This window comes from Pan troglodytes, chromosome 12 (genome assembly GCF_028858775.2).
Source record: "Pan troglodytes isolate AG18354 chromosome 12, NHGRI_mPanTro3-v2.0_pri, whole genome shotgun sequence".
Classification (NCBI taxonomy): domain Eukaryota; kingdom Metazoa; phylum Chordata; class Mammalia; order Primates; family Hominidae; genus Pan; species Pan troglodytes.
In genome coordinates, this window is record NC_072410.2 from 78,842,622 (window position 1) to 78,859,261 (window position 16,640).

General features: G+C 47.1%; 1 protein-coding gene across 5 annotated transcripts in view; it reads right to left on the reverse strand.

The window, feature by feature from the left end:
* Nucleotides 1-6,228: 6,228 nt before the first annotated feature.
* The window catches only part of ABCG8 (ATP binding cassette subfamily G member 8), a 53,379-nt gene continuing 42,967 nt past the window's right edge, over nucleotides 6,229-16,640 (reverse strand). The window contains exons 7-14 of one of the 5 annotated variants that reach the window (XR_008546232.1): nucleotides 14,443-14,605; nucleotides 14,275-14,358; nucleotides 12,599-12,798; nucleotides 12,103-12,179; nucleotides 11,172-11,439; nucleotides 8,902-9,029; nucleotides 7,564-8,814; nucleotides 6,229-6,405 (exon numbers count right to left, since the gene is read on the reverse strand). Coding sequence is in view for 4 of the 5 variants with exons in the window: in XM_525745.8 (XP_525745.3) it covers nucleotides 8,677-8,814; nucleotides 8,902-9,029; nucleotides 11,172-11,439; nucleotides 12,103-12,179; nucleotides 12,599-12,798; nucleotides 14,275-14,358; nucleotides 14,443-14,605 (1,058 nt within the window). In the remaining variant the exon portion in view is untranslated. Of the gene's footprint in view, nucleotides 8,815-8,901; nucleotides 9,030-11,171; nucleotides 11,440-12,102; nucleotides 12,180-12,598; nucleotides 12,799-14,274; nucleotides 14,359-14,442; nucleotides 14,606-16,640 lie in introns of all 5 variants that reach the window. The other 4 variants (XM_009442401.5, XM_525745.8, XM_016948441.4 and 1 more) reach the window with 4 other exon arrangements.

Here is a 16,640-nt window from a genome sequence, read left to right on the forward strand (position 1 = left end):
GGTACAGAGGAAATAGGTAAGACCCCCTTATCTAGCCCTCTCAGCAGCAGCTGGGGGGTGTCATAAAGGACTAGCTGTTCAAATATCTTTTGTATTGTATTGATTCCCCTATTGAATATAAATATTTAAAGTATAATAACTATACTGTAGGTGGGCTTATGAGTGTTCTGAATATTTAATAGCTAAATTGAAAAGTAGAAATATAGAGTAAACAAAATTTAGCAGCTTTCTGTAATACATTTACACTCAAATTATAAGCAGCTAATTCTAAAAAAGATGTCATTGTAAACTATTGAGAACTATAGTATTTTATATATAATTATATGTTCATGTATTTGAACCCAATATAATTTTAACTGAAATGCTTTGAATAAAGTATACTGTAAATATCTGTGGGCTGCTGCTGCTTTTTTTTTTTCTTTTTTAAACAGTCTCACTCTGTTGCACGGCCTGTAGAGCAATGGCGTGATCATGGCTCATTGCAGTCTTGACCTCCCAGGCTCAGGTGATCCTCCCACCTCAGACTCCCAAGTAACTGAGACTACAGGTGCATGCCACCACGGCCAGCTAATTTTTTGTATTATTTTGAAGAAACAGGGTTTTGTCCAGTTGCCCAGGCTGGTCTTGAACTCCTGGGCTCAAGCAGTTTGCCCGCCTTGGCCTCCCAAAATGTTGGGATTACAGGCACGAGGCCCTGCACCCAACTAGCACCTTCATTTTTATCTTACCAAATGTTTGCACAAGTGCTTTAAGCCATTTCAAAAGACTTCAGTCTTAGAATTATAAATTGAAACTTAGGCAGGGACCTCTGTTATGGCTAGAATTTCCTTGTTAAATGGCCTATAGGTTGTATGTAGACAACTGACAAAAGTCAGTGCTTATCTGTTTTAAGGACAAGCAGATAATTTGAGACTTCTGTGGAACAAAGTTGGCAAAAATTAGAAGGTAGAGCTTGGGTGTGTGGTAAATTAACACCTAAAATGAAGGAGGTTCTATCTGTGTCAGAGCATTTTACATCCCCATAGATGGCTGGGGCCCACCCACCTCACGGACAGGCTGCCTTTAGCACCTGCACCCTTTTTCGAGAATGCTGAGATCACCGTCAGTGTCACCTCTGCCTCTTGGGCCCCTCACCCAGCATACTGTTCCCTTTCCAGGGCTTCCACGGCTGCTTGAGCAGAGCAGGTATCACACTATCTTCCACACAGATTCTGAACTCCACAGGGACCAGTCCTTGGTCTTGTTGTGTGTCCCCAGACCTAGCATAATCCTGTCACAGTAAATCAAGCCGTCTGTAGTCAGTTCTGTGCGTTCTAAACACTGCACCTACTACTATGGGTCAGGCAGCCCTTTTGCAATGAGAATTCACCGTGAGAAACCTAGGGTCACAGCAGTGAATTTGCCCAGAATCAACTTGATAAGTTGCATGGCTACGACTCTGACTAAAATCATTTACTTCCTATGAATAGGAAATGGAAGCAATCGGTTTAAAGTCAGTTAAAAGTCAAATTGGAATTGAAACTGTAATATTATTCTAATTGAAAAAAAAAAACCTCACATTCACATTAATACAAGTGCTCCCAGTTTCCAGACATCTTACACTGTAAGCCTGTTTTCTTACACTTAATTGAAGATCCAGTGCCTGGCATAATCGCTGAGTTTACCAGTTCCAGTAAATTATTAAGCAAGCTTTGTATTGCAAATTGTTCTCAGGACAATTTCTTTTTCAAGTCTGCAATGTGTGTACTCTGCACACTTTTTCTCATGTCCTTGAGCATAATTTTCATTTAATATTTGTCTTTCTGATGAACCAATATTTGTAGAATTTCTATAACCGAAAGCAACATTCCTGAAGGAGGGCCGAACTAATAGCTGCAGGGAGTACAAAATCACGGTAATTTATCGCTTTCCTGTTGTACAATCATGCATGGGAGTGTTTCCATTAGAAATGTATCCTGCTTTCAGGCCCGTGGACTTTACAAAGCCCACATTATGCAGCCTTAGTACAAATAAAGAAAAGCTGCATTAGCAAATCAAAAATAGGCACTTATCTTTTTCTTTTCTGCATGGAGGAAAAAAAAAAATCATGTCCAGGTAAAGCAAAAGTGTTCAACCAGCTTCAGTCTTCCTGCCCTTGCACAGTTGTTTGGACAATGATTGGCTGTTGAGATCTATCCTCAGAGAGTTCTCTAAAGTAGCGTCTTGTTTTTTTATTTATTTATTTAGTTTTTGAGACGGAGTCGTGCTCTGTTGCCCAGGCTACAGTGCAATGGCGCTATCTAGGCTCTGCAACCTCCGCCTCCCGGGTTCAAGCTATTCTCATGTCTCAGCCTCGAGACTAGCTGGGATTACAGGCGCCCACCACTGCATCCGGCTAATTTTTGTATTTTTAGTAGAGGCGTGTTTTTGCCATGTTGGTCAGGTTGGTCTTGAACTCCCGACCTCAGGTGATCCGCCCGCCTCAGCCTCCCAAAGTGCTGGGATTACAGGTGTGAGCCACCATAAAGTAGCGTCTTCAACCCAGGCCTGGATGTGCCCTTGCTGTGACATTCCCATTATTTACTTGTTTTTGTCTGTTTTCTCCCTGAGGAGGTGAGCTCTTCCAGCACTCTGCAGACGTGCCAATTAGCAGAGCTTGGCATGATAGGCACCCGGTAGGCACCACTGAATGAGTCAATCAATGGGCACACCACCATGTCCTTCCCCTTTCCAAGTCGTGTTCCTTCTGAGATGGATGATTTGTGTGCTTTGGAGGGTTTCCTCCACATGGTGGTCTTCTTACAGGATTTCTAGTCAGCTCTGTAGCTCAGAGTTAGGACACTGGGGATTAAGGCCCAAGGAGTCCTTCAAAACCCAAGTGCCCACATAAAAATATTTTCAAGTTTACTGTCAGGAAGAGGAGGCCTGTGAAAATCAAGACAAACTCAAGCTGATTCCAAGCACAGTGCAGGGCTTCTGTGCAATAGTGGAATAATGGAATCAACACAAATAAAGCTTTTCTTTTTTTTTTTTTTTTTTTTTTTGAGATGGAGTTTTGCTCTTGTTGCCCAGGCTGGAGTGCAGCGGTGTGATCTTGGCTCACTGCAACCTCCATCTCCTGGGTTCAAGTGATTCTCCTGCCTCAGCCTCCCAAGTAGCTGGGATTACAGACATGTGCCACCACACTCGGCTAATTTTGTTATTTTTAGTAGATATGGGAGTTCCACCATGTTGGCCAGGCTGGTCTTGAACTCCTGACCTAAGGTGATTCACCCACCTTGGCCTCCCAAAGTGCTGCGATTACAGGCATGAGCCACCACGTTCTGTTTTTCTTGTTGTTTTGTTTTGTTTGTTTGTTTGGAGATAGAGTCTTGCTCTGTTGCCCAGGCTGGAGTGCAGTAGCACGATTTTGGCTCACTGCAACTTCCGCCTCCCAGGTTCCAGTGATTCTGCTGCCTCAGCCTCCTGAGTAGCTGGGACTACAGGCACTTGCCACTGTGCCTGGCTAATTTTGTATTTGGGATAGAGATGGTGTTTCACTATGTTGCCCAGGCTGGTGTTGAACTCCTAACCTCAAGTGATCCACCCACCTCAGCCTTCCAAAGTGCTGAGATTACAGTCATGAGCCACTGCGCCCAGCTGAAAGAGCTTTATTTTTAGCATGGGTCAGTAGAGCTTATTAGCAGTTTGGGGGAACAAGAATATTTCCAATTTTAAAGAGACGAGACAATCATACAAATGATGTGAGCACTATTACATAGAAAGCAGAGAAGTGTTTTTGAGTTGGTATGTGTTTAAAAATCTCAACCCACTGCTTAAACGTTGTTTTAATTATTAGCTGCTAACACCACACGTGCTGCTGTTCCTAGTGCACCAGCAGAAAATGGGCTGTGCTCCATCTGCCTGCCTGGCTACCCTGCTGAAGCTGCCTCAGGCAGAGCTCATGTGACAAAGACGGGATGTTGCTCTGTACCCAGGCCACTTTAAATGAAGAACAAATCATTATCAAGTACGAATGACAGATGACTTGAAATCTGAATTATCTAGTGCAGACTATTCACAAATAAGGATGTCTGTTGTCTCTCAGGTGTGAGCATTGGATATATTTTGCAAACAAGCAAAGGCCAACCAACAAAATATTTCATCACTTTCCCCGCATTCCAGTCCCTTGCACACTTCCTCAGGGCCTGTTTGGTGCTCCAGACCCCAAGGCCAGTTAGGCCAAAGGAAAGTGGTTTGTATGCTGTGCTAAGCCACTGTGAGGAACCCCTGGTCCCAGGTCTGTTAACACTTGGATTTGACAGATTTGAACATTTCTGTTGCTAGTTGTTTAATTTGGGATCATGACAAGAGTTGAAGTAGAAGAAAACAAAAGCAAATGCGAGATCTACCTCTGTAGACTGGTTTAACCCAGGGCAAGATTACATCTTATATACTATTTATAGGAACAAGAGCAGAATTTTTTTTTAATCAGGAAATATTTGAGCCAATATTGGTGATTATTTTCTGTTTAATTAAAATTCCCCACCAATAGCATAACTTGAAATTGGAGGGCTTAAAATGCAAATTTGAAAACCTTTACCAAGGCTCTGCAAACTACAGCCTCAGGTCAAATCTAGCAACCTGCCTGTTTTTGTAAATAATATTTTCTTAGAAGACAGCCACACCGGCTGTACGTTACTATAGTCTACAGCTGCTCTCACACTGTAACAGCAGAGTTAAGTCATTGCAGCAGAGCCTATAAGGCCCACAAAGTCCCAAATATTTACTATTTGACTCTTAACAGGAAAACTTTGCAAGCCATGCTTTCAATACTGACAAATAAACAAATCTCTACCCTTTCGCAATGCAGGGCAGGGCTCGCTGAACAGCACGCATGCCTCGAGAGCCTTGGTTGTTTTTTTTTTTTTTTTTTTTGAGACAGAGTCTTGCTCTGTCACCAGGCTGGAGTGCGGTGGCTCAATCTCGGCTCACTGCAACCTCTGCCTCCCGGATTCAAGCTATTCTCCTGCCTCAACCTCCCAAGTAGCTGGGACTACAGGCACGCACTACCATGCCCAGCTAATTTTTTTATTTTTAGTAGAGACAGGGTTTTGCCATGTTGGCCAGAATGGTCTCGATCTCCTGACCTCGTGATCTGCCCTCCGCGGCCTCCCAAAGTGCTGGGATTACAGGCGTGAGCCACCGCACCCGGGAGAGCCTTGGTTCTTTGTTTTCCTGGCCTCACAATGCCTTGAAGAGCATTTTAAACAAAACAGACCCATGGGATCAGAATCTCTGGGCAATGGGTCCACATTGGCTTTTGTTAAAGCTCCAGCATGGGCAACCAGGGTGGAGAACCACCGCTGTAGAAAAAACACAAATAAATGGCAGCTGCTATATTTTCTCCATCCCTCCTGCCTTTGCACTTTGCCCTTTTCCCCTTCAGCACGGCATACAGAGCCACTGAGTTACCAAAACCCATTGCAGACCGAATGGTGAACTCACAAAGTCAGGTGATGTATCTTAGTGGCTGTCAATCACTGCACATTAGAATTACCTGGGGAGTTAAGGCAAGCTACCAATGTCCTCTTCATCCTTCCCCCTTCTTCATTCAGGCCTAACGCCATTAGGGGACCACAGTGACAAGGAGGTGGGGGGAAGTTGTGGTGGGCCACGGGAGTGTGAGGAAGACAACTGCAGACTCAGGGAAAGCTGGACATGGGAGTTAGAGCCTGAGCAGGGTAGGCAGGACGTCCATACAGGGGAAGGCGTGGCAGTGTAGATGGGAGATTACTTACATGCAGGCGGTTAATCAAATGAGTAAATAACCTAAGGGTAATGGAAGCCAGGTTTCTCACAATTAGAGAAGAGGGAAGAACCGAGGATCAACTCTGTGATGCTGGATTGGAAGTGGATGTTATCAGAGTAAACTCATGTGTAGTTAGGTGTATATGTACGCACATGCGCGCGCGCGCACACACACACACACACACTCCCTAACTCTGTTCACTGAGAGAGCCTGGGAGCAGAGATGTTCCAAAAGCAATGAGCATACTTATCACCAAAACCTTGGCTTCTAAATACCGTTTTCCACTAAGAGGAACCCAGATTCTCTGGAGAAACATCGGATTCCAGGGCTGGGATGAGAAAATACAAGATGAACCTGTGACACCAGGTGCGGTGGGTCACACCTGTAATCCCAACACTTTGGGAGGCCGAAGCAGGCGGATCACTTGAGGCCTAGAGTTCACAACCAGTCTGGCCAATATGGTGAAACACTGTCTTTACTAAAAATACAAAAATTAGCCAGGTGTGGTGGTGGGCACTGTTAATCCCAACTACTTGGGAGGCTGAGGCAAGGCAATCGCTTGAACCTGGGAGGCAGAGGTTGCAGTGAGCCGAGATCGCGCCATTGCACTCCAGCCTGGGCCACAGAATGAGATTCTGTCTCAAAAAAAAAACAAACAAAAAATGAGCCTTAAACTCTTGGTTGTTTCAGCCCTCAAAGGATGATGAGGACATATCAAAAGGATGCAGAAGCCAGCTCGACGGGGTTCCCACTGGCCAAATCAGGGACAAGCTGAGCATCAGAATTAATCACAATAATAAAGGGTTGTAAGGATACAATGGGAAATCACAAGTTTACATCAATCAAAATTTTAAAATGCATAAATGGAAAGTTTACAATTTACATAGTTTCAAAGTACCCACTTACAAAATGCTTATTAAATATAAAGGGAGGGAAAATAGTAACTTGGCTGTGGAGAAGCCTAGCAGACACCCCTTTAATCAAATGATCAAAGTGAACGTCGTTGGTATGGGACAAGTTGAAATCACATGCCTTCTGATAGGATGCACTGGGCAGAACACAAATTGAGAGACAGCCTTCAAACTTAAGTATCAAGGTCACAAAAGTGAAGGAACGTTGACAAACTGTTCCTAAACTGAAAGAGACCAAAGAGACTTGAGAACTAGATCCAAGGCTTGATTCTGGTCTAGATCCCCTTGCTATGGAGGACATGATAGGAACTCCCAGTCAATCTCAAGAATGGGGTCTGCAGGTCGGATGGTGGCAACATGACCGTGCAAGCATCCTGAGTGTTGCAAGTGCTTTGGAAAACGGCAGTGTGCTTGAATGTGCACAGACCACCAGGGGGTCTTCTTAAGACGCAGACTCTGACTCATTGAGCCTGGGTGGGGCCTGAGGCTCATGGGACCTATCCAATCAGCTCCAGCTGTGCCCATTCTGCTGGCCCAGGGATCATACTTGGAGTAGCAAAACTCTAGTGAACCTATGAAGAGTATTTGCTATTTACCTCCCAAACACGCACCTTCCCCTTCTTTTGATTCTAAACTCTAATTTTCCTTTGGGAACATCCTCTGCTGCCCTCTGTGCACCTGTTTTGGGTCAGATAGTCCCCAACACTCAGGCAAGAAGTGTGCAACCTGGGCCTCTGCCTCCCCATCCTCTGGCCACTGTGAAAGGTTCAAGACTGGTTCTGAAACCCAGGCAGGGCCAGTGTATTCATCTGCTCTCACACTGCTATGAAGAAATACCCAAGACTGGGTAATTTATAAAGAAAAGAGGTTTAACTGACTCACAGTTCAGCACGGCTGGGGCAGCCTCAGGAAACTTGCAGTCGTGGTGGAAGGCTCCTCTTCACAGGGTAACGGGAGAGAGAATGAGAGCCAAGCGAAGAGGGAAGCCCCTTATAAAACCATCAGATCTCATCAGAACTCACTCACTCTCAGGAGAACAGCATCAGAGAAACCACCCCTATGATTCAATTATCTCCATCTGGTCCCGCCCTTGACACGTGGGGATTATTACAATTCAAGGCGAGATTTGGGTGAGGACGCAGAGCCAAACCATATCAGTTAATGAAATGCAACTCTAAGAAGCCTGGCTGAGTTAACAGCCTCTAGAGACCCCATTTGTCTTCTGGAGCCTTCCTAAACTCCTAAGGCTTACAGCGGCTCAGGCCTTGCCTTCTGCCCTCTAACTCCAAAGGCCTCAAAGGCTTTTCTGATCCCCATATGACTCCACCACAAAGTATCCATGTGCCCTTAGGAAAATGAATTTTTGCTTGTTTTCACACCTGTAAAATGGGATACCACTTACCTCAAAGGATTGTCCACCTAAAGTGTTTTCACAGGACCTGCTACAGAGTAGATGCTCAATACATTTTTAATTGTTCACGTTGGCTTTTGGAGCCCATGACCCTACACAAAAAGAAGGGATGGCATCTTGCTGGTACATCTTAGGTCACTTTCTGTATTGATGGTGGCTCACCACGGAGTGTGGGGCCCCTGGAAGATGAAGCCAAATCTGCTAGCTACTGTTATTGTTCCCTCCAGGTTCCAACAATTCCTGCACAGTCTAGCTACTCAATTCATTCCTAGTTTGCTCCCATCCTATATCGAGTTGCCTACATATCAAAAGGAAATAAATTAGCAACGTTGTAGGTGCCACCGAGTGCAGGTTTTCTCCCAGTCATCGCAGTCTCCTGCCAGTGAGCAGAAATCCCTTTCGACTGTCTTTATTCTACTGCCATCCTGTGGCTGGTCTGTGCCACTGCAGCACCCTGGGCCGGATGTAGCTGAGCATCTGTAGGGTCATTGTCCTCACTGTCCCCAGGAAGGGGCTCCTGAGGAGGGAGTGCAGTTGAAGGGTCTGCTCAGGTCCCCCACCAGCGGGCAGACGTCTGGCGTGAATCACCAGTCTTGACTTGGTTTCTGTTTGATGAACCTTAAGGACACGTAGTACAGGACCATGAAGCCACCGCTGAGGCCAATGACGATGAGGTAGATGGCGTAGAGAGGGTACGAGTTCAGCTCCATGGCACTGAGGATCTGGAGACACAGACATGCAGTGGGCTCATGAGGAGGATGGGCAGCCGGACGTCCAATAATTTAGAACCCGAGGCCTTCCCCGCTTACTTTATCTCCTGAGACCGCGATGGTGAGGTTCCCGAGAGGCATTTTATAAGTTCTTCTGCTGAACTGAATCTTCATCAGCCCTTCAAAACACCACCGCAGGAAGGACACTTTGGAAATCCACGCGGGCACTGGAGACAGACAGCCGCGTTACTCACAGGTGTCCCTCATATTCTCATGGTTTCCCCATATTTGCATGGTCTCCCCCATATTCACAGAGTCTCCCCATATTCCCATGGTCTGCCCATATTTGCATGATCTCCCCATATTCCCACGGTCTCCCATATATTCAGTCTCCCCATATTCCCATGGGCTCCCCATATTCGCACAATCTCCCCATATTCCCACAATCTCCTTTATATTGATGTGGTCTCCCCCATATTCACACAGTCTGCTCATATTCCCACAGTCTCCCCATATTCCCACGGTCTCCTTTATATTGACACGGCCTCCCCCATAACCAGTTTCCTCATATTCCCATGGTCTCCCCATATTCCCATGGTCTTCTTTATATTGACATGGTCTTCCCCATATTCACACAGTCTCCTCATATTCCCACGGTCTCCCCATATTCCCACAGTCTCCATATTCACAGTTTCCTCATATTTCCAGTCTCCCCATATTACCACAGTCTCCCCATACTCCCAGTCTCCCCCATATTCACACAGTTTCCTCATATTCCCATGGTCTCCCTATATTCTCATGGTCTCCCCATATTCCCACTGTCTCCTTTATATTGACACGGTCTCCTGCATATTCACATGATCTCCCCATATTCCCACAGTCTCCCCATATTCCCATGGTCTCCCCATATTCGCACAATCTCCCCATATTCCAACAATCTCCTTTATATTGACATGATCTCCCCCATATTCACACAGTCTCTTCATATTCCCACGGTCTCCCCCTATTCCCACAGTCTCCTTTATATTGACACTCTCTCTCCCATATTCCCACAGTCTCCCCATATTCCCACGGCTCCTTTATATTGACATGGTCTCCCCCATATTCACACTTTCCTCATATTCCCACAGTCTCCCCATATTCTCACGGTCTCCCCATATTCTCACAGTCTCCTGCATATTCATGTGATCTCCCCATATTCCCAGTCTCCCCATATTCCCATGGTCTCCCTATATTCTTGCAGTCTTCCCATATTCTCACCGTCTCCCCATATTCCCACGGTCTCCTCCTATCCTCATGGTCTCCCCGTATTCCCATGATCTCCTTTATATCGACACAGTCTCCCCCGTATTCAGTCTCCCCATATTCCCATGGTCTCCCCACAGTCACACAGTCTCGCTTACCTGCACAAGGGCACATCCCACTCTCTGAGACAGGGCCATGGTGGCTCTGGCCCAAGTTCTCTGATGAGCAAGGAGGGGAGAGAGACCAGAGACCAAAAGGCAAAAGGGCAGAGGGGTTGCTGGGGACATGGACTGGGGCCGAGGGAGCTGAGAGGCCACGGGGTCACCCACACATTTGATCCATAGCAATTCTCGAGAGGGATGTGATGAGGCATCCCTGCACGTGCTCAGCTTCATGGACTGTGCGGGCTGAGGAGAGTCAGCGGCCCCACACCAGAGACAATGGAGCCTGTGCCCTGATCCTATGGAGGTGGCATGGTACGGGGAGGGGAAGGAGGCAATGAGCCCTGCCTGGGTGCATCAGGAAAGCCCTGGCAGAAGAGATGCCCCATGGAAGGCGGGCATGACACTCCCAGAGACAATAGCTGGGCAGGCTCAGAGGTGAGAGAGTGGGGTGTGCTGGGGGCTTCAGAAAGCTGGGGAGGCCGCAGGGATTGAGCAGCCCCGGGAAGATTTGAACAAAGAGGGGCATGGGTTTGCACCTTGGAAAGCTCACTCTGCATGGCTGAGTCGAGAGGGATGTGGAGGGGCCCAGGTTACAGAGACCAGGCTATGGCAGTGGCCCAGGCTCAAACAATGGTGGCCAGGGATGGAGACACAGCCAAGCAGACATTTCAGAGAAACAGGAGGCAGAATCGACCTGGCTCACAGGTGGACGTGGAGAGGGAGGGAGACAGTCAAGGGCGACTTCTGGATATCAGCTGTGGGATAGGAGGAGGTGCATCTGGAATCTCTAATGGAATCATTCCTTTGGCCTCCAGGGCAGTGGGCAAAGGCCTCTGCTTCCAGAAGGGCCAGCCTCGAGTTGGATCTAAGTGGTAAGTGTCCATCTCCAGATGAAAGCAGGCTTCATCCAGTCACATGAGTCCTAACAAAGCTGGCCCAGGCCCCGGGGGCAGGCCTTACCTGTCCACAGGCTGCTCAAGTTTATCATGAAGCCCCCGGTGAGGTAGAAGGAGTTGTAGAGGGCATTGCTGAAGAAGGAGGCCATGTGGAAGGTGGGGAGCAGGGCCGCGGCGGCCAGGGCCATAATCCTGCAACAGAAGACCACCAGCCACACCAGCAGGAAGTGCAGCAGGAAGGGCTGGAGGCCTGGCCTCAGGTTGGCCAGCCAGTAGGTGGGCATCCCGTAGATGATGATGTAGGCACAGTGCTCCGGAAGCTCCCCGAGGATCTGCAAAGAACAGCCCTTGCAAGGATATGAAGCCAGCACCTTCACTGCCATTATTATAAACGTTTAAAAGTAGCAGTGCCCCCAGATGGCAACCTTCCCTCCTGGTGATGAGGAGGCTGTGGCAGGAGGGTGTGCTGGGACCCAGGAGCATGAGCTCAGTGCTGGCCTCCTCCTTGCAGATACCAAGTGCTCCCTCTAGGGCAGTTCAGCCTGTTTCCCCCAGGGCAGCAATGGGCACCTGCTGTCCTAAGAACTGCTTTCAAGTCCCTACTCCCCCTGACCAGATCAAGTAGCTGTGTGGCCTTGGAGAGCCACGTAGCCTCTCTGAACCTCTGCTTCCTGGAAACACCTGCCTGGCCTGCTAGGGGGCCACAGTGAGGCTCTGAAAAGGTAAAATACAATGAGGACTTCTTTTTTTTAGATTCCTTCTGGCCAGAAAACTATCATTCCTGGTCCACAGTCCTGGTGTTTTGGCAAATGTTTAAAATAAAAGTTCAAGTCTCTGAAACTCCCCTAGAAAATGTGGCATCTGGTGGCATCTGTGACTTCACATGACCCACGGCCCCATGGTTCAGAAAAGCCTTCCTTGTAGCAATGTTTTCTCCACACTTACCCCCACCCTGGTGGGTGGGGGGGCACTTGCTCTCAACCCTGCCCAGTCACCTTGGCAAAGAAATATGGACCAGTGGTGTACAGCCCGTCTTCCAGTTCATAGTAAAGCATTGCCCTCTCTGAGTAACCTAAAAAATAAGGGAAAGGAAAAGAGAATAAAAAAGTAGAATAAATCTACAGTGTTTCTGTTTTGGAGACTCTCTTAATACAATTCAAAGTAGTTATCATATTGCCCAAGTCTCTTATTTTTTTTTTAAATAGGCACAGTAAAGCCATCCTAATTTAGATGTTTGATGAGGCTCCTCAGGTTTTCCAAGTCTGTAGCTCGTGTTCTGCTGTCAAATTTAAATCCTGCTAGGATAGGAACAGCTAAGACTCGGTAATTTACTTTCATTTGTATGCTAATATTAACATGCAAACTTTAAAAACATTATTGTCTTATATATCACAATCACAATAAAATCAAACCCGCTCCCCAGGAGCTCAGAGGAACACAGCTTGGAGGTGGCTGAGGTCCTGCCTGGCCATGCCAGTGGGCCACACTCACATTTGGAGATAACATCCAGAATGACGTTGAAAGGGATGAGAGCACCGATCATGAACAAGAGGGCGGCTGTATCCATGAAGGAGAGCTGGATGCTCCCATGGCCAAAATAGAGGAAGCCGATGGTCAGTGACATCAGACAGGCCTCCGCCCCATGGATGAGGAGGGTGGGCAGGTCTCGGAAGTCGTTGGAAATCTGACGACTTAAAAACCAAAAGGAAGAGATGCTGAGGCAACAGCATACACCAGCCCCGTGACCCTGGGAATGTCACAGTCTCCGTAAGCCTCGTTTTTCTCCTATGCAAAATGGGGATGGTAATACCTGCCTCATAGAGTGGCTCTGAGGATTAAATCAGAAAACTGATGACAGCATCTGTCCCACAGTAGGTACTCAATAAATGATTGTTACTTTTATCATGAATGTATCAGCTTGGCAATGTTACTCAAAGAAATGATCCTGAGGAAAAAATCAATTACATCCATAAAGATGTACGGACAGGCTGGGCGTGGTGGCTCACGCTTGTAATCCCAGCATTTTGGGAGGCTGAGGCAGGTGGATCGCTTGAGGCCAGGCGATCGAGACCAGCCTGGCCAACGTGGAGAAACTCCATCTCTACTAAAAACACACAAAAAATTAGTCAGGAGTGGTGGCGCACACCTGTAATCCCAGCTACTTGGGAGGCTGAGGCAGGAGAATCACTTGAACCTGGGAGGCGGAGGTTGCAGTGAGCCAAGATTGCCCTAGTGCACTCCAGCCTGGGTGACAGAGAGAGACTCTGTGTTAAAAAAAAAAAAAAAGTACGCTCAATGATGTCTGCTGCCTCATTGCTTGTAGTAGCAAAAGCCTGAAGATAATCTGGCCATCAAGATGGACTTAATGGGTGGGTGATTACGGCTAGACTAACTGGAATGCCGAGGAAGACCCAATCAGACGGGAGGTAGAGGTGCTGCCCTAACTGAAAAGAAACCAGCTACAGACCAGCATGCAGAGTATGATCCCGCTACGTTTACAAATGTGTGTATGCATGGAAACATCAGGAAAGACACACGCCACACAGTGCCGTCTGGCTTTCTTTGAGGGCTGGTATGACCGCGACTTCCCTTTTAACCAGAGATTCTCTCCTATTGTCTCCATTTTTCTCAATGACCCTATGCTATTTCTACGATCTTCCAGCCGGTGAGGATATCTTAATTTTGCTTAAAGAATAAAAGCAATAGGGGTGTTCTGTGTCGCACTGAAGGTTAGTGCTGGTCCCAACAATGCTGTTTCCTTTTTTTGAGATGGGGTCTTGCTCTGCTGCCTAGGCTGGAGTGAAGGTGCAATCACGGCTCACTGCAGCCTCCACCTCCAGGAATCAAGCAATCCTCCCACCTCAGCCTACCAGGTAGGCCCACGCCACCATAACTGGCTAATTTTTATAATTTTTTGTAGAGATGGGCTTTCACCTTGTTGCCCAGGCTGGTCTCGAACTCCTGAACTTAAGTGATCCACGCACCACAGCCTCCCAGAGTGCTGGGATTACAGGCATAAGCCACCAACGCCCTGCTGGATGCTGTTTTTTCAAATGACTCTACCTCTCACTTTCTCCTTTAAATTCACTTTAATAGAAAGGGCTTAATGTGATATACAAAGACTTGGGCAGGGGGGCGGGTTCAGTAATAAAATGACAGATAATTACCGGATCAGCGTTGTAAACTGCTGCACCGCCCCAGGCATCTTCGTAGGACTCGGGAGGCAGTTGGTGTCTAGTGGGGTCACGCTGCTGGGAGGCAGAAGATGTGGCCAGGTCATGGGGGCAGCCACCTTCTGCAGGGAGCTCTCCTCTCAGAGTCGCCTGCCACCTTACCTTTCCACACAGGTGTCCTCGTCAAGATCCTTCGTCTCTGCTTTCCATAGAAAGTCATCCAAGTCACACACTTTTTCTAGAAACAGGGCTGCGAGTGACTGAGCCTTCTCCCTGGTGGCCAATTCCTGCTCTCTGCTGCGCCTGTCAATGCTGGTCAGGTCCACTGCAAGCAGGGGATGTGGAGTCACAGGTGGCCTATTCCCTGGCACCTGCTCACAGGTGAAGAGCTTGGTGCACGCCCAGCTCACAATGCTGATCACCCCTCATGGGGCTCTGGGACATTCTCCCCACCCTCAGCCATGAAGCAAGGGGCAGAGCAGAGAGAGGCAGAGGGACCCCAAGGGCTGGGCCTTCACCCTGCCAGGCCTGACCACATCTGCAGAAGCCTCAGGGTAAGAGCAGTGGATCAAAAAATGGGAAAGAGTAGAGGACCCGCCCAAGTCCCACTACCCAGGCTCATTTTGAGGACATCTTAGGACAGAGCAAGAGCCTTCAGAGCCAAGGGCCACATGACAGTCATGCTCTGGCTCCAACTCCAGCTGTCCAGGAAGATTTAATGAGGACTCAGTGCCCCTCCATGGGGAGAAGTTGGGCTGGTCAGGGGGAGGCTGAGTAGTTAGGCTCCCAGATAGTGAGCGTTCCATCCAGAGAGTGAGAATTCTATCCAGATAGTGAGAGTTCAAACCAGATGGGGAGAGTTCTATCCAGATAGATAGTGACAGTTCTATCCAGAGGGTGAGAATTCTATCCAGATAGTGAGAGTTCCATCCAGAGAGTGAGAATTCTATCCAGATAGTGAGAGTTCTATCCAGAGGGTGAGAATTCTATCCAGAGAGTGAGAGTTCTATCCAGAGGGTGAGAATTCTATCCAGATAGTGAGAGTTCTATCCAGAGGGTGAGAATTCTATCCAGATAGTGAGAGTTCTGTCTACATGGTGAGAGTTCTATCCAGATAGAAAGTGAGATTTCTATCCAGAGAGTGAGAGTTCTATTCCCACACAGTGAGAGTTTTATTCAGATGGTGAGAATTCTATCCAGATAGATAGTGAGAGTTCTATCTAGAGTGAGAATTCTATCCAGAGAGTGAGAGTTCTATCCAGAGGGTGAGAATTCTATCCAGATAGTGAGAGTTCTATCCAGAGAGTGAGCATTCTACCCAGATAGTGAGAGTTCTATCCAGAGAGTGAGAGTTCTATCCAGAGAGTGAGAATTCTATCCAGATAGTGAGAGTTCTATCCAGAGGGTGAGAATTCTATCCAGAGAGTGAGAGTTCTATCCAGAGGGTGAGAATTCTATCCAGATAGTGAGAGTTCTATCCAGAGGGTGAGCATTCTATCCAGATAGTGAGAGTTCAATCCAGATGGGGAGAGTTCTATCCAGATATATAGTGACAGTTCTATCCAGAGGGTGAGAATTCTATCCAGATAGTGAGAGTTCGATCCAGATGGTGAGAATTCTATCCAGACAGATAGTGAGAGTTCTATCTAGAGTAAGAATTCTATCCAGATAGATAGTGAGAGTTCTATCTAGAGTGAGAATTCTATCCAGAGAGTAAGAGTTCTATCCAGAGGGTGAGAATTCTATCCAGATAGATAGTGAGAGTTCTATCCAGAGAGTGAGAGTTCTATTCCCACACAGTGAGAGTTTTATTCAGATGGTGAGAGTTCTATCCAGATGGTGAAAGTTCTATCGAGTTATTAAGAGTTCTATCCAGAGAGTTAGAGTTCTATCCAGACAGATAGTGAGAGATCTAACGAGACAGAGAGTGAGAGTTCTATCCAGATAGACAGTGAGAGTTCTATCCAGAGAATGAGAATTCTATCTAGATAGTGAGATTCTATCCAGATGGTGAAAATTCTATCCAGACAGAAAATGAGAGTTCTATCCAAACAGTGAGGATTCTTTCCAGACAGATAGTGAGAGTTCGATCCAGAGTCAGAATTCTATCCATATAGTGAGAGTTCTATGCAGATGGTGAGAATTCTATCCACACAGATAGTGAGAGTTCTATCCAGAGAGTGAGAATTCCATCCAGATAGTGAGAGTTCTATTACGATGGAGTGAATTCTCCCCAGACAGATAGTGAGAGTTCTATACAGAGGGTGAGAATTCTATCCAGATAGATAGTGAGAGTTCTATCCAGAGAGTGAGAATACTACGCAGATAGTGAGAATTCTATCCAGATAGTAAAAATTCTA